The 21,705-nt window shown below is 38.1% G+C and overlaps 1 protein-coding gene across 1 annotated transcript in view; it reads left to right on the plus strand.

Moving 5' to 3' along the window:
* The window catches only part of C8H2orf76 (chromosome 8 C2orf76 homolog), an 89,833-nt gene that overhangs the window by 49,265 nt on the left and 18,863 nt on the right, over positions 1 to 21,705 (plus strand). Inside the window, exon 4 of the mRNA XM_060106682.1 lies at positions 11,122 to 11,172. Coding sequence (XP_059962665.1) covers positions 11,122 to 11,172 — 51 coding nt within the window. The remainder of the gene's footprint in view (positions 1 to 11,121; positions 11,173 to 21,705) is intronic.

Here is a 21,705-nt window from a genome sequence, read left to right on the forward strand (position 1 = left end):
CTAGGACTTCCAAAACTATGTTGAATAATAGTGGCGAGAGAGGACATCCTTGTCTCGTTCCTATTCTTAGAGGAAGTGCTTTCAGTTTTTCACCATTGAGAATGATGTTTGCTGTGAGTTTGTCGTATATGGCCTTTATTATGTTGAGGTAGGGTCCCTCTATCCCCACTTTCTGGAGAGTTTTTATCATAAATGGTGTTGAATTTTGTCAAAAGCTTTTTCTGCATCTATTAAGATGATCATATGGTTTTTCTTCCTCAATTTGTTAATATGATGTATCACATTGATTGATTTGCGTATATTGAAGAAACCTTGCATCCCTGGGATAAATCCCATTTGATCATGGTGTATGATCCTTTTAATGTGTTGTTGGATTCTGTTTGCTAGTATATTGTTGAGGATTTTTGCATCTATATTCATCAGTGATATTGGTCTGTAATTTTCTTTTTTTGTAGTATCTTGGTCTGGTTTTGGTATCAGGGTGATGGTGGCCTCCTAGAATGAGTTTGGTAGTGTTCCTTCCTCTGCAAATTTTGGAAGAGTTTGAGAAGGATGGGTGTTAGCTCCTCTCTAAATGTTTGATAGAATTCACCTGTGAAGCCATCTGGTCCTGGACTTTTGTTTGTTGGAAGATTTTTAATCACAGTTTCAATTTCATTACTTCTGATTGGTCTGTTCATATTTTCTGTTTCATCATGGTTCAGTCTTGGAAGGTTATACCTTTCTAAGAATTTGTGCATTTCTTCCAGGTTGTCCATTTTATTGGCATAGAGTTGCTTGTAGTGGTCTCTTAGGATGCTTTGTATTTCTGCAGTGTCTGTTTTAACTTCTCCTTTTTCATTTCTAATTTTATTGGTTTGAGTCCTCTCCCTCTTTTTCTTCATGAGTCTGGCTAATGGTTTGTTAATTTTGTTTATCTTCTCAAAGAACCAGCTTTTAGTTTTATTGATCTTTGCTATTGTTTTCTTTGTTTCTATTTCATTTATTTCTGCTCTGATCTTTACTATTTCTTTCCTTCTGCTAACTTTGGGTTTTGTTTTTTCTTCTTTTTCTAGTTCCTTTAGGTGTAAGGTTAGATTGTTTATTTGAGATTTTTCTTGTTTCTTGAGGTAGGCTTGTATAGCTATAAACTTCCCTCTTAAGAGTGCTTTTGCTGCATCCCGTAGGTTTTGGATCGTCATGTGTTCATTGTCATTTGTCTCTAGGTATTTTCTGATTTCCTCTTTGATTTCTTCAGTGATCTCTTGGTTATTTAGTAACATATTGTTTAGCCTCCATGTGTTTGTGTTTTTTACATTTTTCCCCCTGTAATTGATTTCTAATCTCATAGCATTGTGGTCAGAAAAGATGCTTGATATGATTTCAATTTTCTTAAATTTACCGAGGCTTGATTTGTGACCCAAGATGTGATCTATCCTGGAGCATGTTTCGTGCGCACTTGAGAAAAAAGTGTAATCTGCTGTTTTTGGATGGAATGTCCTATAAATATCAATTAAATCTATCTGGTCTATTGTGTCAGTTAATGCTTGTGTTTCCTTATTAATTTTCTGCTTGGATGATCTGTACATTGGTGTAAGTGAGGTGTTAAAGTCACCCAATATTATTGTGTTACTGTCGATTTCCTCTTTTATAGCTGTTAGCAGTTGTGTTATGTATTGAGGTGCTACTATGCTGGGTGCATATTTATTTATAATTGTTATATGTTCTTCTTGGATTGATCCCTTGATCATTATGTAGTGTCCTTCCTTGTCTCTTATAACATTCTTTATTTTAAAATCTATTTTATCTGATACGAGTATTGCTACTCCTGCTTTCTTTTGATTTCCATTTGCATGGAGTATCTTTTTCCATCCCCTCACTTTCAATCCGTATGTGTCCCTAGGTCTGAAGTGGGTCTCTTGTAGACAGCATATATACGGGTCCTGTATTTGTATTCATTCAGCAAGCCTGTGTCTGTTGGTTGGAACATTTAACCCATTCACATTTAAAGTAATTATCGACATGTATGTTCCTATGACCATTTTCTTAATTGTTTTTGTAGGTCCTTTTCTTCTCTTGTGTTTCCCACTTAGAGAAATTCCTTTAGCATTTGTTGTAGAGCTGGTTTGGTGGTGCTGAATTCTCTTAGCTTTTGCTTGTCTGTAAAGCTTTTGATTTCTCCATCGAATCTGAATGAGATCCTTGCCGGGTAGAGTAATCTTGGTTGTAGGTTCTTCCCTTTCCTCACTTTAAGTATATCATGTCACCCCCTTCTGGCTTGTAGAGTTTCTGCTGAGAAATCAGCTGTTAGCCTTATGGGAGTTCCTTTGTATGTTATTTGTCATTTTTCCCTTGCTGCTTTCAATAGTTTTTCTTTGTCTTTAATTTTTGCCAATTTGATTACTATGTGTCTCGGCGTGTTTCTCCTTGGGTTTATCCTGTATGGGACTCGCTGCGCTTCCTGGACTTGGGTGGCTATTTCCTTTCCCATGTTAGGGAAGTTTTTGACTATAATCTCTTGAAATATTTTCTCTGGTCCTTTCTGTCTCTCTTCTCCTTCTGGGACCCCTATAATGCGAATGTTGTTTTGTTTAATGTTGTCCCAGAGGTCTCTTAGGCTGTCTTCATTTCTTTTCATTCTTTTTTCTTTATTCTGTTCCGCAGCCATGAATTCCATCATTCTGTCTTCCAGGTCACTTATCCATTCTTCTGCCTCAGTTATTCTGCTATTGATTCCTTCTAGTGTAGTTTTCATTTTAGTTATTGTATTGTTCATCTCTGTTTGTTTGTTCTTTAATTCTTCTGGGTCTTTGTTAAACATTTCTTGCATCTTTTCGATCTTTGTCTCCATTCTTTTTCTGAGGTCCTGGATCATCTTCACTATCATTATTCTGTATTCTTTTTCTGGAAGATTGCCTATCTCCACTTCATTTAGTTGTTTTTCTGGGGTTTTATCTTGTTCCTTCATCTGGTATATAGCCCTCTGCCTTTTCATCTTGTCTATCTTTCTGTGAATGTGGTCTTTGTTCCACAAGCTTCAGGATTGTAGTTCTTCTTGCTTCTGCTGTCTGCCCTCTGGTGGATGAGGCTATGTAAGAGGCTTGTGCAAATTTCCTGATGGGAGGGACTGGTGGTGGGTAGAGCTAGCTGTTGCTCTAGTGGGCAGAGCTCAGTAAAACTTTAATCTGCTTGTCTGCTGACGGGTGGGGCTGGGTCCCCTCCCTGTCGGTTGTTTGGCCTGAGGCGACTCGACACTGGAGCCTACTCGGGCTCTTTTGTGGGGCTGACGACAGACTCTGGTAGGGCTCACACCAAGGCGTTCTTCCCAGAACTCTGCTGCCACTGTCCTTGTCCTCACGGTGAGCCAAAGCCACGCCCCACCTCTGCAGGGGACCCTCCAACACCAGCAGGTAGGACTGGTTCAGTTTCCTGTGGGGTCACTGCTCCTTCCCTTGCATCCTGATGCACACACTGCTTGGTGTGTGCCCTCCAAGAGTGGAGTCTCTGTTTCCCCCAGTCCTGTCAAAGTCCTGCAGTCAATTCCCATTAGACTTCAAAGTCTGATTCTCTAGGAATTCCTCCTCCCGTTGCCGGACCCCCAGGTTGGGAAGCCTGACGTGGGGCTCAGAACCTTCACTCCAGTGGGTGGACGTCTGTGGTATCAGTGTTCTCCTGTTTGTGAGTCACCCACCCAGCAGTTATGGGATTTGATTTTATTGTGATTATGCCCCTCCTACCATCTCACTGTGGCTTCTCCTTTGTCTTTGGAGGTGGGGTATCTTTTTTGGTGAGTTCTAGTGTCTTCCTCTGTACTGTTGTTTTCTGACCACAGTGGAATTAGGTTAGAAATCAGTAACAGATATATCTCTGTAAAATCCCCAAGTATTTGGAAACTGAATAACACAGTTCTAAATAACCTATGGATAAAAGCAGAGAAAAGGGAAACTATTTTGAACTGAATAAAAATGTATACACAGTTTTTCAAAATTTGTGGGAAGCTGGTGAAACAGTACTAGGGGAAAATTTATGGTACTAAAAATGCGTAGTGTAAAAAAGAGAAGAGGTCTCAAATCAGTGATTTCAGCCCTTATGTTAAGAAACTAGAAAAATAAAAGCAAATTAAACCCAAAGTAAGCAGAATAAAAGAAATAAAAAAGATCATAGCAGAGAATAGAAAAACTATAGGGAAAATCAATAACAGCTGATCTTTGAGATTAATAAAATTTATAAAGTGCTAGCCAGACTAATCAGGAAAAAAATAAGAGAGAGAGAAGACACAGGTTATCAGTATCAGGAGTGACAGTTGTTATATCACTACAGATTCTGTACAGAGTTTGAAAGAATAATACAGGAATATTTTGAACAACTTTGTGCCATAAATATATTATCCTAGGTATGTGGAAAAATTCTTTGAAAGACTCAACCCAAACTATCAAATCTCACTAAACAGGAACAAACACCTGAATAATTCTGTATTTTAAAATGAACAGTAACTAAAATACATTTTCACAAAGAAAACTCCAGTCCCAGATGGCTTCACTGTTAAATTCTACCGTACATTTAAGGAAGAAATAATCTCAATTATACAGAAACTCTTCCAGAAAATAAAAGAAAAGGAATTATTATTATTATCTCATTCTCTGAGGCCATCCTTATCCTGATACCAAAATCAGAGAAAGCAATGAGAAGGAAAAAAACAAACAAACTGCCAACCAATAACTTTCATGCATAAAGATGTAAAAATTCTTAATAAAATTTTAGCAAGTCAAGTCCAACAATATTTAAAAAGGAATAATACATTATGCCCATGTGGGGTTTATCTTAGGAATGCAAGGATGGTTTACCATTCAAAAATCATTCAGTGTAACTCATCATATTATAGATTAAGAGAGGAAAACCATGTAATTATTTCAATAGATGAAGACAAAATGCTGCATCCACTTCTGTTAGAAACTTTCAGTAAAGTAGGGATAGAAGGGAACTTTCTCTACCTGATTAAGGATATTTATGAAAAACTGACACCCTACATCATACTTAATGGTGAAAAACTAAGGGCTTTTCTCCTAATATAAGGAACCAGGCATTTAAAATATTTTTCTAGGGCTTTTCTCCTAATGTAAAAACCAGGTTTTTTAGAAATCACTTTTTTTTTTTTTTTCTTTTTGCGGTATGCGGGCCTCTCACTGTTGTGGCCTCTCCCGTTGCGGAGCACAGGCTCCGGATGCGCAGGCCCAGCGGCCATGGCTCACGGGCCCAGCCGCTCCGCGGCATATGGGATCCTCCCAGACCGGGGCACGAACCCGTATCCCCTGCATCGGCAGGCGGACTCTCAACCACTGCGCCACCAGGGAGGCCCCTAGAAATCACTTTTATTCAACACTGCATTGGAGGTTCTAGCCAGTTCAGTAAGACAAGAAAGAGAAATAAATGGCATCCAAATTAGAGAGAAAGAAAATGTCATTATTCACTGTTGGCATGATTATCTATGTAGAAAATCCTATGGAGTCTATAAAAACAGTACTGGTACTAGTAAGTTGAGCTTAGCAAGGTTGAAGGATATAAATCAATATACAAAAATTGTGTTACTAGCAATATATAGTTGGAAACTGAAAAAGAGTAATAGTATCAAAAAATATGAAATACTTAGTATATATTCGATAGAGCTGTAAGAACTTTACACTGGAAACTCTAAAACATCACTGAGAGAAATTTAAAAAGACCTAAGTAAATAGAGAGATAGACTGTGTTCATGGATCAGAAAACTCGATAAGGTTAAGACACCATGAGTCCTCAAAATAATGTGTGGATTCCAGTGCCAATGAAAATCTCAACAGACTTTCTTTTTCCCTTCAGGTAATGTCAAACTTATCCTAAAGTTTATAAACAAGTTATTCTAACTTGTTCAGAAATTATAAGGAAAATAAAAAAGACCTATAATAAAGGGCTTCCCTGGTGGCGCAGTGGTTGAGAGTCCGCCTGCCGATGCAGGGGACACGGGTTCGTGCCCCGATCCGGGAAGATCCCACATGCCGCGGAGCGTCTGGGCCCGTGAGCCATGGCCGCTGAGCCTGTGCGTCCAGAGCCTGTGCTCTGCAACGGGAGAGGCCACAACAGTGAGGGGCCCGCGTAAAGCAAAAAAAAAAAAAAAAAAAAAAAAAAAAAAAGACCTATAATACATAAATAAATAAATATATACATAAGTCACAAAAAGTTGGAAGACTTAACACTATCTGGTTTCATGACTTATTACTGTAATGCTATATCAGGCAAGATAGTGTGTGTGGTATTGATATATAGATGACATATATATCAATGAAAAATCGTCCAGAAATAGTCCTACACATATATGTTTAACTGGTTTTTGACCAAGGAATTTTGGGAGGAAGAGGTCATCTTTCTAAAAAGGTGTTGGAACAACTGGGTATCCATATGCAAATAAATGAACTCAACTCTTACCTCCTACCATACACAAAAACAATTTTTGTTCAAGACCCGAATTTGAAAGCTGAAACCATAAAACTTCTGAAAGAAAACATAAGAGAAGATCTTAGGGACTGATTTTGGTAAAATTTCTTAATACAGCACAATAAGCAAAAAAGAAAAAAACTTAGGTTTCATCAAAATTAAAAACTTTTGCTTTTTAAAATACACTTAAGAAAATGAAGAGGCAAACCAAAGACTTGGAAAGACTTTGTAAAACATATAAACAAGGGATTTGTATCTAGAATAATAATAACTAGAAAAGAAACCAAGCTGTTACCGCTCAGTAATAAGACATACAACCCAATTAAAAATGGGCAAAATATTTGAACACGCACTTCATCAGAGAAAATGTATGGATGACAAATAAGCACATTCACTGATACTCATCATCACTGGTCTTTAGTGAAATGCAAATTAAAACCATAGTGAGAGCATAACACACCCACTAACAAGACTAAGATCAAAAAATTTTAGAAATTAAAAACTAGTTTTCAGCTGGGATGTGGAAGAACTGGAACTCCTTATATGCTGCCAGTGGGAATGTTAAAAAGGTACCACTTTGGAAGATGATTTGGCAAATTCTTAACAAGTTAAACATACACCTACCCTACAATCCAGCCAATTCCACTTGTAGGTGAAATGAATATGTCTGTCCACGTATGAGTACTCATAGCCTTATTCATAGTGGTGCAAAATGGGAAACACCCTTTTTCATAAGGAAGTGTTTGTTCTTTTTCTCCTCTTCAGGCATTTTTATACGTAAAGCCTTTTTCTCACCATAATGTGTTTAACATCTAATCTTTTCTTTTGCCAGCAGGGAAGATACCAGCTTTATCCTATCCTTCTTAGTGCAGCAGTTGGGAGTTGGGAGAGCTGGATTCTAGTCCTGGTTCTTGATGCTTTCTGCTGACCACCTGCCTTCTTGAGACCTCAGGGTTCTTACCTGCCGATTAAAGGGATTAAATGATACATATTCACTCATGTATATTTTTGAGCACCTGCCATGTGCCAGGCACTCTTTTAGGTACTGGCAACATGATGAAGAAAATAGGCTGTAGTACCTGCCCACACTGGAACCAGTATTCATTAACCTACAATGTGCCAGACACTGTCGTAGGTTTTGGGAAGATAGACCACTGTGTCTTAATCTCCAGGAATTTATGAACTAGTAGGAAAGAGAGACCAAACTAAATAAACAGAGAAAACTATAATTGGAAAAAATGTTATGAAGGGAAGAATATGAGAGGAGACCCCTGTTTTAGTAGGGCTGTCAGGGGAGGCCTCTTTGTGGAGGTGACAGTTGAGCTGAGATCTAAAGAGAGAAAGAGAAAAGGGGCTCCTGTTCACCTCTGTCATCGTCTCTCCTCTCAGAAATCTAGACCGAACGTAAGGCAGTCATTTGGTGTCTTGACTGTAGACATCTCTAAATGAAAATAGTTTCGTTGAGCTATCTGTTCTGTACCTCAGCCCTTCAGGGGTTTTCGCTGTCTAGTTCAGGGAATATAAATGGCAATAAATTAAATTAAATTCTCCTTTCCAATGTTTAGTCAATACTTCTTTGGCCCAGAATTCATAAGTAAGTGAGAAACAAAAGATAAAATGAAGGTCTGTGCTCTGCTAAGCCTAAGACAGACGTTTCAGATGGGGGTCAGGCAGGCACATTTATTTGGACTTCAGACAGGTTTCCTTCGGCCTACAGTATTCTCAAGTCAGAACAATTCACCTGACCCCCCAGACTTTAGCGTTTCCATTTAAAACTTTAGGCAACAGATTAGAATGTATGGGCTGCAGCCCCCTTTAATGGGGTGCTTGCTCATACCTCACAGTCCCCTCCTGTTTGCCCGGCCTCATTTACTCCTGTCATCCGGTTGGCCTCCTGTGATTTTGTTTGTCAAAGAATCATCTCAGCAGGTTTTTGTTTTGTGTTTAAACATGCCTGGCACTGGCCTGCTGTGAGTCTGATCTACTGGTGCAGCGGGCTGGGTGATTCTAATGTCGGCTGGTGAGACCATAGCCCTGGCTGTGAACATACTGGGTCGGCCAAAGAGTGCCTTTGGTTTTTAAGTAAAAATAAAAGACACATTTTTCAGTTACACCAAGAACTTTATTGAACAACGTATTCACCATTTTGTTCCACTACCTTCTGCCATTTTTCAGGCAACTTCATGATTCCATCTTCCCAAAACTTTTTATCTTTTTGAGCAAAGAACTGTTCCTGGTGCCTTTTACAGTCTTCCAGGGAATTGACATTTTTTCCATTAAGTGAATTTTGTAGAGACCGAAATAAATGGAAATCCGAAGGTGCAATGCCTGAGTGAATACGGCGGATGAATCAGAACTTCCCAGCCAAGCTATACCAGTTTTTGCCTGGTCATCAAAGAAAAAACATGCAGGGCTTCCCTGGTGGCGCAGTGGTTGAGAGTCCGCCTGCCTATGCAGGGGACACGGGTTCGTGACCCGGTCCGGGAAGATCCCACATGCCACGGAGCGGCTGGGCCCGTGAGCCATGGCCGCTGAGCCTGCGCGTCCGGAGCCTGTGCTCCGCAACGGGAGAGGCCACAACAGTGAGAGGCCCGTGTACCGCAAAAAAACAAAAAAAATTGCAGTCTTGCATTATCCTGATGGAAGATTATGCATTTTCTGTTGACTAGTTCTGGATGCTTTTCATCGAGTGCTACTTTCAGTTGGTCTAACTGGGAGCAGCACTTGTTGGAATTAATCGTTTGGTTTTCTGGAAGAAGCTCATAATAGAGGACTCCCTTCTAATCTTACCATATACGCAATATCACCTTCTTTGGATGAAGACCAGCCTTTGGTGTGGTTGGTGGTGGTTCATCTTGCTTGCCCCAAGATCTCTTCCGTTCCACATTATTGTACAGTATCCACTTTTCATCGCCCGTCACAATTTGTTTTAAAAATGGAACATTTTCATTACGTTTAAGTAGAGAATCACATGTGGAAATATGGTCAAGAAGGTTTTTTTTCGCTTAACTTACGTGGAACCCAAACATCAAAGCAATGAACAAAACCAAACTGGTGCAAATGATTTTCAGCACTTGATTTGGATATTTTGAGTATGTCGTCTATTTTCTGTGTGGTATAACATTGATTGTTCTCAGTTAATGTCTCGATTTGATCGTTGTCAACCTCAGCTGGTTTACCCGACCATGGAGCATCACCCAGCGAGAAATCTCCAGCACGAAACTCCGCAAAACACTTTTGACAAGTTCGATCGGTCACAGCACCTTCTCCATACACTGCACAAATCTTTTTTGTGTGTGTTTCAGTTGCATTTTTACCTTTCTTGAAATAGTAAAGCATAATATGCTGAAAATGTTGCTTTTTTTCTTCCATCTTCAATATTAAAATGGTTACACAAAAATTCACCAGTTTTGATAAGTCTTTTTTTAAATGCACTCTGATATGACAGCTGTCACAATACAGTCTAACAAAATTGTTTTGAATGAAGTTAAAGAAAACTAAGTGCTACTAGAGCCGTCTTACAGAAAAAACTGAAAGAACCTTTTGGCCAACTCAGTACCTTTTTACAGGATTCACAGGGAGCATGTGCTCTCAAGAGTGGGGACTTGTCTTGGTAACTTCTTATTTACCCTGTATCTGGAATACTTGGTAGTAGGTAGTTTAAACGCATATAACATAAATGAATAAATTATATTTTAATTTTGGTATGTATTTGACCTTTAAAAGGTAAATGTACTTAAACAGTTTTCCTAGTTCAGATGTGTGGGATTTTAAGAGTTTTCTTTGATAACACATTCCTGTGGTTTTAAGATCAAAATGTAAAAAGGAATACAGTGAGAAGTCTCCTTGCCACTTCTGTTCTCTATCTGACCAGTGCATCATGCTCCCTCCCATGAAAATATAAGCAAATATAAACATATATTCTTATTTTTACCCCCTTTTACTTAAAAGGTGGTTTACTAAAAATAAGGCTCTGCTTTATGCCTCCTTTACTCTTGACATATCTTAAAGATCTTATCATATTAGTAGAGAGCTTCTTCCTCATCCTTTTTTGTTTTTTACAGTTGAAAAATATGTATAATTGTTTGGGCATATTATAGTTTTTTTAGCAAGTACCCCCACTGAAGGATATTTGAATTTTTCCAGGCATTGCGAACAGTGCTACAGTTAGTACCTTTGTATGTATGGTCGTTTAATACACACATGCACAAGAGTGTGCAAAGTATATCTCTATGGTAAATTCTCCAAGTGGAATTGCTAGGTCAAAAGGTATATGCATATGTAATTTTGATGTATGTTACTTAATTGCCCTCTGTAGGGGTTGTAGTTTAATTATTATTTAAAACTAATTCTAGTATTTGGGACACTGTTTAAAGTTTATTTTTACTCTGTTTTTGTTCTGTTTTCTTTGCTGAGTTAGAGTTGTTACATGGTAGGTTATCTGAAATTTGGTAAGAGTATTAAGATCGTTCTAGATAATTGGTTTCCACTACCAACTTAACCCCCCCCAAGGGGTTCTCAGATTCATGTGCTAAATGAACATCAACTATATAATGTCTCCCACGTACATACTGTATATTTCAAATGTATAAGATGCTATTGTATAATAAAATGCTAATTCACTTAATACTATGTCTATTTGAATATTTTATAATAAAAATAATCTTTCTCTTACAGATATCCCTTTGAGGACCAGCCTGCCACCACCATTCAGAAACTATAAATATGGTAACCAATTTTTCTTAGTCTTTTAAGATATATATTAATATAATTTCACATTAGTTTTATATTGATGTGAATTTAAATTTGGTTTTCAAAAATGAATTTACTCTCTGTATGTAAAAACCACTATGGAAGTTATTTAGACATATAGGGATTCTAGTATATCATTAAATTGTAATTGTGTAAGGAAGTGTATGAATTGTATATTCCTCCTATTTGTGAGGAATAGCATGTTTGGCAAACTTTAAAATGAATTTCTTTGTCAGATAATCAGAAAAGAAGAAATGATTAAAGACTAGGAATTATAAGAAGAGATTTAACATTTTAGATGCCAGTAAATTGAGCATGTTACATAGTAATTTTATATGTTGCAATTATTGATTTTAAAATGTAGTAATAAGGCAAGAAGCTGGGTTTCATTATTTATTATAAAGATGGTACAGTTATTAACCTTCAGCATAGTGACACTCACCAAACTTTGAATTTGAGACTTCACTTGAGAATTACAATGCACCTAATAAATATTTCTGTTAATTGGTGCAGACATTTTTAAAGCATAAATTTTTTATTACCCTAGATCATTTTTGGAGTGGTTTTTAATTCTGCTGCCATTTGGTAGAGCAACTTATGACCTAAAATACTTTGAAATCACAATCTTCACCGTGTGTATGCATTTTAATATCCAGAGACTAATTGTGAGGTCACAAGGGGTAGTCAAGCAGAAGTTAAAGGCACTGAGTGGGAAGTACTTTGAGTTATTGGACTTAAAGAATTAACATACTAAGTATTGAATAAGAGAAAGGAATAAAAAGCATGATTAACTAAATATGAAACTTCTCCAGTTTTGTCTTTCATGGCTTTCCAAGTATCATGCCTTGAAATATAACCTTAAACTTGAATCAGCCTGCAGATGCCACTTAAAGTTAGCATAGCTACATATAGTTTCCCTTTTTGCATGGTGTGGGTGTGTATTCAAACTTGTGTTCCATGTAAGTTATTTTAAAAGATCAGTTTTAGATCATGAAATCATCAAAATATCTGACTGTTAGTCATCATGGTGGTAAATAATATATTCCCGTCAATTTCTCCCTTTATGTATGTTAGTATTTGTTTTGTGTTTTTACGTGCTCCTGTATTGGGTGCTATATGTTTTTTAAAATTAATTAATTAATTAATTAATTGGGCTGCATTGGCCCTTTGTTGCAGTGCGTGGGCTTCTCTCTCATGGCGCGCGGGCTCAGTAGTTGGGGCGCAGGCTGTAGAGCACATGGGCTTAGTTGACCCGCAGCATGTGGTATCTTAGTTCCCTGACCAGGGATCAAACCCGTGTCCCTTGCACTGGAAGGCAGATTCTTAACCCCTGGACCACCAGGGAAGTCCCGGGTGCATATATGTTAATGAGTGTAATCCTCTTCTTGTATTGAGCCTTTTATCATTATATAGTGTCCTTTCTTTCTTTACGGCCTTTATTATAAAGTCTGTTTTGTCTGATATAAGTATTTCCTCCCCTGCTTTCTTGTCCTTTTCATTTGCCTGAAATAACTTTAAAAAAATTTGTTTTGTTTTTGTTTTATTTGTTTATTTTTTAATTGAAGTATAGTTGATTTACAATGTTATGTTGATTTCTGCTGTGCAGCAGAGTGACTCAGTTATACATATATATACATTCTTTTTTATATTCTTTTCCATTATGGTTTATCCCAGTACATTGAATATAGTTCCCTGTGCTATATATTAGGACCTTGTTGCCCATCCATTCTATACGTAATAGTTTGCATCTACTAATTCCAAAACTCTAAGTCCATCCCTCCCCCACCATCCTCCCCCTTGGCAACCACAAGTCTGTTCTCTATGTCTGTGAGTCTGTTTCTGCTTTGTAGATAGGGTTCATTTGTGTCATATTTTAGATTCCACATATAAGTGATATATGGTATTTGTCTTTCTCTTTCTGACTTACTTGGTGTGATAGTCTCTAGTTGCATCCATGTTGCTGCAAATGGCATTGTTTCGTTCTTTTTTATGGCTGAGGAGTATCCCATTGTATACATGTACCACACCTTCTTTATCCATTCCTCTGTCAGTAGACATTTAGTTTGTTTCCATGTCTTGGCTATTGTGAATAGTGCTGCTATGAACATAGGGGTGAATGTATCTTTTTAAATTGTCGTTTTGTCCGGATATACGCCCAGGAGTGGGATTGTTGGATCCTACGGTAGTTCTATTTTTTAGTTTTTTGAGGAACCTCCATACTGTTTTCCATAGTGGCTGCACCAACTTACATTCCCACCAACAGTGTAGGAGGTTTCCCCTTTCTCCACACCCTCTCCAGCATTTGTTATTTATAGACTTTTTAATGATGACCATTCTGACCGGTGTGAGGTGGTACTCGTTGTAGTTTTGATTTACATTTCTCTAATAATTAGTGATGTTGAGCCTCTTTTCATATGCCTATTGGCCATCTGTATGTTTCTTTGGAGAAGTGTCTATTTAGGTCTTCTGCCCATGTTTTGATTGGGTTGTTTGGTTTTTTATTGTTGAGTTGTATGAGCTGTTTGTATATTTTGGAAATTAAGCCCTTGTTGGTCGCATCATTTGCAAATATTTCTCCCATTCTGTAGATTGTCTTTTCATTTTGTTTATGGTTTCCTTTGCTGTGCAAAAGCTTGTAAGTTTGATTAGGTCCCATTTGTTTATTTTTCTATTGCCTATTGCCTTGGGAGACTGACCTAAGAAAACATTGGTATGATTTATGTCAGAGAATGTTTTCGTCTAGGAGTTTTATGGTGTATTGTCTTATGTTTAAGTCTTTGAGCCATTTTGAGTTTATTTTTGTACATGGTGTGAGGGTGTGTTCTAACTTCACTGATTTACATGCAGCTATCCAACTTTCCCAGCACCACTTGCTGAAGAGACTTTTTCCCATTTTGTATTCTTGCCTACTTTGTCAATGATTAATTGACTGAAGGTGTGTGGGTTTATTTCTTGGCTCTCTATTCTGTTCCATTGATCCATATGTCTGTTTTTGTACCAGTATCACACCGTTTTGATGACTGTAGCTTTGTAGTATTGTCTGAAGTCTAGAAGGGTTATGCCTCCTGCTTTGTTCCTTTTCCTCAGGATTGCTTTGGCAGTTCTGGGTCTTTTATGGTTCCATGCATGAAATATCTTTTTCCATCCCCTCACTTTCAATCTATGTGTGTCCTTCACCCTAAAATGGATCCCTTGTAGGCAGCATACTGTAGGCTCTTGTTTTATTATCCAATCTTTCACCCTATGTCATTTGATTGGAGCATTTAGTCCATTGACATTTAAGCTAATTATTGATAGATAGGTATTCCCATTTTAAACATTGTTTTCCAGTTGATTTTGTATTTCTTCCTTGTTCCTTTTTCTTTTTCCATGGTAGTGGATAACGTACCTCTCATATTATTCCACCTTATTAACATTCTCTTGTCCTGTTATTTCTATACTACTCAGATGAATTGACAGGAAAAATGAATACATTTATCTGTGAAGAAATTAGAGAACCACCATGGCTTTGATAGATTTCAACTGACTGTCTTTATTTGGCTCTTTAACAATCTGCCACTTTGTGTTTGACAAGAAAGGCTGAAGTGTTACTTTCTCACCTGTCCTTGTCCTGCAGTATTGCTACACTCTCTATGGGATTGAACACACTGGGTGTTGGGGAGTGGAAAGGGCACAAACTCAGATTTCATTTTTGTTAGTTGCCATTTCTGTGCCCTTGGACAAAGGTCCAGTTCTCTCTGCCAGGCCACCAAGAGGCTGAGATTTCTCAGAGCCCTGCCATCCATTTAATTGGCATCTACATCTATTACTGATTTACCCTGGGCAGACAGTGTGTTCATAAAGCACAGGGGATGTTGTTTTATTTCTAAATCCTTATTGTTTAGGCATGGTGCATGTGTGCAGTAAATGTTGGTTGTTGTGCAGTGTGGGGCTGCTAATCCTGTTTGTTTCTAAGGCTGTGTGAGATTAAATTAAACAATGCATGTGTGAACACATTAAATACTCCACAAACATAAGATCTTGTTTTTATTTTTATGAGGTTGCTTTCCTCAAGGAATTTGCATTAAGGAAACAATATCCACAGAAGTTGTTTCTGTTAATAATGAAGATTATTTTTTTAAGAGGGAAAAACAAGTGAAAGAGATGATTTAACAAAGAAAGGGACATTAATACAAGATCTTTTGCTAGCTTGTCATTTCTCCTTTCTTACCTTCTTCCCAAGTCTTACCAATTTCTGTTGGAGAGAAAAATCTGGTGAAAATTTCTGTTCAGAGCATTTCTTTTTCTGCTTAAAAATGTGGCCTCCTTCTTGTGGGGTTCTAGAACCTATCAGAACAAAGATATTTCTAATTTAAAGACTTGTTAGCAAAATATATAGAAGATGATTAACATTTGGCAAGGTCAAACTACGGTTTTGCAAGTTGATTGCAAGGTCCTTTTGTTTTAAAAAAAACTACTATTGGCTTCCTTGGTCTCCAGGAACAAACCGATATATATTTGCAGTGAGAAAATGAGTGTAATAGGTAACTCAGTATAATAGATAATTCACAAGTCACATTTGTTTATTTTCTTGTGTACATTATAAGCTTATTTTTAGCAGTTGTGGCATATTTTCTTCCTAAGTGTGTGTATTTCACTTAGGTTAGATTTATTTTTATTTCTTAACAATACATATAGTCCAGGGATTAGGCTGACCTTATATTAAAAATTGCAATAGGTAATTGAAAGTTGACTATTTAAAATAATGGGTAGGGCTTCCCTGGTGGTGCAGTGGTTGAAAGTCCGCCTGCTGATGCAGGGGACACGGGTTTGTGCCCCGGTCCGGGAAGATCCCACATGCCACGGAGCAGCTGGGCCCGTGAGCCATGGCCACTGAGCCTGTGTGTCCGGAGCCTGTGCTCTGCAATGGGAGAGGCCACAACAGTGAGAGGCCCACGTACCACAAAAATAAATACATAAATTAAATAAAATAAAATAAAACAATGGGTAATTCAGGGTGCTGGTTCTTAACTGAATAGGTACCCTATTCTTCTTTATTATTAGAACATAGTTAAATCAAGGTTTGTTTTTTTTTTTTTTTTTTTTTTTTTTTTTTTTTTTTTGCGGTATGCGGGCCTCTCACTGTTGTGGCCTCCCCCGCTGCTGAGCACAGGCTCCGGACGCGCAGGCTCCGGACGCGCAGGCTCAGCGGCCATGGCTCACGGGCCCAGCCGCTCCGCGGCATATGGGATCCTCCCAGACCGGGGCACGAACCCGTATCCCCTGCATCGGCAGGCGGACTCTCAACCACTTGCGCCACCAGGGAGGCCCAAGGTTTGTTTTTTTTAAACAGATTTGTTTTATTCAAACAGAAAGTCACAAAAATTATAATCATCCTCATCAGTTCACTCAGTCCCATGTAGTTAATTTTTTTTTTCATCATGATCTTTTGTTAGCACTTTTATGAATTCATCAGTTTTCCATTAGAGTTCTGAAAATACTTATTCATTCAGTTCAGCAGTATAGTCAGTTACCAGAAACCTGTGCTTGTCAGAGTCTTTTCCATGAACTCCTTGAAGATGAAAACTTTTTTGTAAGAACAGTTTTGCAAAAGCATCAGAGTACACCCAGAACTGTCTGTAAATGACAAAAGACTTAAAAATGACCATGGTTAAAGATTTGATGAAAGTTCATAATAATGCATTTGACAAGGAAATTTAGTTATTTCTGAGATGTACATTTTAAAATAATAACTAGAATTATGACATATAACATTATACCAGAACATGTAAGATTTTTAGGAATTCCATGTAATGTCTGAAACATTTATTTTAATATATATCCATACAAATAACCCAAAGAAAGTTTAGTATTAGTTGTTTTTTTCTAATTTTTATTTATTTTTTCATACAGCAGTTTCTTCTTAGTTATCAGTTTTATACACATCAGTGTATACATGTCAATCCCAATTGCCCAATTCATCATACCACCATCCCCCCCCAGCTGCTTTCCCCCCTTGGTGTCCATACGTTTGTTCTCTACATCTGTGTCTCAACTTCTACCCTGCAAACCTGTTCATCTATACCATTTACTAGGTTCCACATACATGCGTTAATATACGATATTTGTTTTTCTCTTTCTGACTTACTTCACTCTGTATAACAGTCTCTAGATCCATCCACGTCTCAACAAATGACCCAATTTCATTCCTTTTTATGGCTTGAGTAATATTCCATTGTATATATGTACCACATCTTCTTTATCCATTCGTCTGTCGATGGGCATTTAGATTGCTTCCATGACCTGGCTATTCTAAATAGTCCTGCAATGAACATTGGGGTGCATGCGTCTTTTTGAATTATGGTTTTCTGTGGGTATATGCCCAGTAGTGGGATTGCTGGATCATATGGTAATTCTATTTTTAGCTTTGAAGGAACCTCCATACTGTTCTCCATAGTGGCTGTATCAATTTACATTCCCACCAACAGTGCAAGAGGGTTCCCTTTTCTCCACGCCCTCTTCAGCATTTGTTGTTTGTAGATTTCTTGATGATGGCCATTCTAACTGGTGTGAGGTGATACCTCATTGTAGTTTTGAATTGCATTTCTCTAGTAATTAGTGACGTTGAGCAGCTTTTAATGTGCTTCTTGGCCATCTGTATGTCTTCTTTGGAGAAATGTCTATTTAGGTCTGCCCATTTTTGGATTGGGTTGTTTGTTTCTTTAATATTGAGCTGCATGAGCTGTTTATATATTTTGGAGATTAAGCCTTTGTCTTTTGATTCGTTTGCAAATATTATCTCCCATTCTGAGGGTTGTTTCTTCGTCTTGTTTATGGTTTCCTTTGCTGTGCAAAAGCTTTAAAGTTTCATTTGGTCCCATTTGTTTATTTTTGTTTTTATTTCCATTACTCTATGAGGTGGATGAAAAAAGATCTTGCTGTGATTTCTGTCAAAGAGTGTTCTTCCTATGTTTTCCTCTAAGAGTTTTATAGAGTCTGGTCTAACATGTAGGTCTTGAATCCATTTTGAGAATATTTTTGTGTATGGTGTTAGGGAGTGTTCTAATTTCATTCTTTCACATGTAGCTGTCCAGTTTCCCCAGCACCACTTATTGAAGAGACTGTCTTTTCTCCATTGTATATCCTTGCTTCCTTTGTCATAGATTACTTGACCATAGGTGCACGAGTTTATCTCTGGGCTTTCTTTTCTTTTTTTTTTTTTTTTTGCGGTACGCGGGCCTCTCACTGCTGTGGCCTCTCCCGTTGCGGAGCACAGGCTCCGGACGCGCAGGCTCAGCGGCCATGGCTCACGGGCCCAGCTGCTCCGTGGCATGTGGGATCTTCCCAGACCAGGGCACGAACCTGTGTCCCCTGCATCGGCAGGCGGACTCTCAACCACTGCGCCACCAGGGAAGCCCCCTGGGCTTTCTATCTTGTTCCATTGATCAATGTTTCTGTTTTTGTGCCAGTACCATATTGTCTTGATTACTGTAGCTTTGTAGTATAGTCTGAAGTCAGGGAGTCTGATGCCTCATGCTCCTTTTTTTTTTTAATTGAATATATTTATAGTATTTAGTTTTGTAAGTAACTTCCTTTCTTTATATATCTGTACAGGTTTTTTTTTTTTTACATCTTTTTGTTGTTGTTGTTATTGGGCGTAGGAGTTAATTAATTAATTAATTATTGCTGTGTTGGGTCTTCATTTCTGTGCAAGTGGCAAGCAGGGGCCACTGTTCATGGCGGTGTGTGGGCCTCTCACTATCGCGGCCTCTCTTGTTGCAGAGCACAGGCTCCAGAAGCGCAGGCTCAGTAGTTGTGTCTGACGGGACACATGTGGGATCCTCCCAGACCAGGGCTCAAACCCGTGTCCCCTGCATTAGCAGGCAGATTCTCAACCACTGCACCACCAGGGAAGCCCCCTTTTTTTAATATCTTTATTGGAGTATAATTGCTTTACAATAGTGTGTTAGTTTCTGCTTTATAACAAAGTGAATCAGTTATACATATACATATGTTACCATATCTCTTCCCTCATGCATCTCCCTCCCTCCCACCCTCCCTATTCCACCCCTCTAGGTGGTCACAAAGCACCGAGCTGATCTCCCTGTGCTTGCGGCTGCTTCCCACTAGCTATGTATTTTATGTTTGGTAGTGTATATATGTCCATGCCACTCTCTCGCTTTGTCACAGTTCACCCCTTCCCCCTCCCCATATCCTCAATCCCCCTCCATTTTTTTCCCTCAAGACTGCTTTGGCTATTTGGGGTCTTTGGTGTCTCCATAGAAATTTTAAGATATTTTGTTCTAGTTCTGTAAAAAATGCCACTGGTAATTTGATAGGGATTGCATTGAATCTGTAGATTGCTTTGGTTAGTATAGTCATTTTCACAATATTGATTCTTCCAATTCAAGAACATGGTATATCTCTCCATCTGTTGGTATCATCTTTAACTGCTTTCATCAGTGTCTTATACTTTTCTGCGTACAGGTCTTTTGTCTCCCTAGGTAGGTTTATTCCTAGGTATTTTATTCTTTTTGTGGCAATGGTCAATGGGAGTGTTTCTTTAATTTCTCTTTCAGATTTTTCATCATTAGTGTATAGGAAGGCAAGAGATTTCTGTCCATTTATTTTGTATCCTGCAACTTTACCAAATTCATTAATTAGCTCTAGTAGTTTTCTGGTGGCATCTTTACCATTCTGTGTATAGTATCATGTCATCTGCAAAGAGTGACAGTTTGACTTCTTTTCCAATTTGTATTCCTTTTATTTCTTTTTCTTCTCTGATTGCTGTGGCTAGGACTTCCAAAACTGTGTTGAATAATAGTGGTGAGAGTGGACATCCTTGTCTCGTTCCTGATCTTAGAGGAAATGCTTTCAGTTTTTCACCATTGAGAATGATGTGTGCTGTGTGTTTGTCATATATGGCCTTTATTATGTTGAGGTAGTTCCCTCTATCCCCACTTTCTGAAGAGTTTTTATCAAAAATGGGTGTTGAATTTTGTCAAAAGCTTTTTCTGCATCTATTGAGATGATTGTATGGTTTTTCTTTCCTCAATTTGTTAATATGGTGTATCACATTGATTGATTTGCATGTATTGAAGAATCCTTGCATCCCTGGGATAAACCCCACTTGATCATGGTGTATGATCCTTTTAATGTGTTGTTGGATTCTGTTTGCTAGTATTTTGTTGAGGATTTTTGCATCTATATTCATCAGTGATATTGGTCTGTAATTTTCTTCTTTTGTAGTGTCTTTGTCTGGTTTTGGTACCAGGGTGATGGTGGCCTCATAGAATGAGTTTGGGAGTGTTCCTTCCTCTGCAAATTTTGGAAGAGTTTGAGAAGGATGGGTGTTAGCTCTTCTCTAAATGTTTGATAGAATTCATCTGTGAAGCCATCTGGTCCTGGACTTTTGTTTGTTGGAAGATTTTTAATCACAGTTTCAATTTCATTACTTCTGATTGGTCTGTTCATATTTTCTGTTTCTTCTTGGTTCAGTCTTGGAAGGTTACACCTTTCTAAGAATTTGTGCATTTCTTCCAGGTTGTCCATTTTATTGGCATAGAGTTGCTTGTAGTAGTCTCTTAGGACGCTTTGTATTTCTGCGGTGTCTGTTGTAACTTCTCCTTTTTCATTTCTAATTTTATTGATTTGAGTCCTTTCTTTTTCTTCATGAGTCTGGCTAATGGTTTATTAATTTTGTTTATCTTCTCAAAGAACCAGCTTTTAGTTTTATTGATCTTTGCTATTGTTTTCTTTGTTTCTATTTCATTTATTTCTGCTCTGATCTTTATGATTTCTTTCCTTCTGCTAACTTTGGGTTTTGTTTGTTCTTCTTTCTCTAGTTCCTAAGGTTAGATTGTTTATTTGAGATATTTTTTGTTTCTTGAGGTAGACTTATATAACTATAAACTTCCCTCTTAGAGCTGCTTTTGCTGCATCCCATAGGTTTTGGATCATCGTGTTTTCATTGTCATTTGTCTCTAGGTATTTTTTGATTTCCTCTTTGATTTCTTCAGTGATCTCTTGGTTATTTAGTAACGTATTGTTTAGTCTCCATGTGTTTGTGTTTTTTACGTTTTTTTCCCCCCTGTAATTGATTTCTAATCTCATAGTGTTGTGGTCAGAAAAGATGCTTGGGGCTTCCCTGGTGGCGCAGTGGTTGAGAGTCCGCCTGCTGATGCAGGGGACATGGGTTTGTGCCCTGGTCCGGGAAGATCCCACATGCCGCAGAGCGGCTGGGCCCGTGAGCCATGGCCGCTGAGCCTGCGCGTCCAGAGCCTTTGCTCTGCAATGGGAGAGGTCACAACAGTGAGAGGCCCGCGTACAGCAAAAAAAAAAAAAAGAAAAGATGCTTGATATGATTTCAGTTTTCTTAAGTTTACTGAGGCTTGATTTGTGACCCAAGATGGGATATATCCTTGAGAATGTTCCGTGTGCACTTGAGAAGAAAGTGTACTCTGCTGTTTTTGGATGGAATGTCCTATAAATATCAATTAAATCTATCTGGTCTGTTGTGTCATTTAAAGC

Source organism: Mesoplodon densirostris, chromosome 8 (assembly GCF_025265405.1).
Source record: "Mesoplodon densirostris isolate mMesDen1 chromosome 8, mMesDen1 primary haplotype, whole genome shotgun sequence".
Taxonomy (NCBI): Eukaryota; Metazoa; Chordata; class Mammalia; order Artiodactyla; family Ziphiidae; genus Mesoplodon; species Mesoplodon densirostris.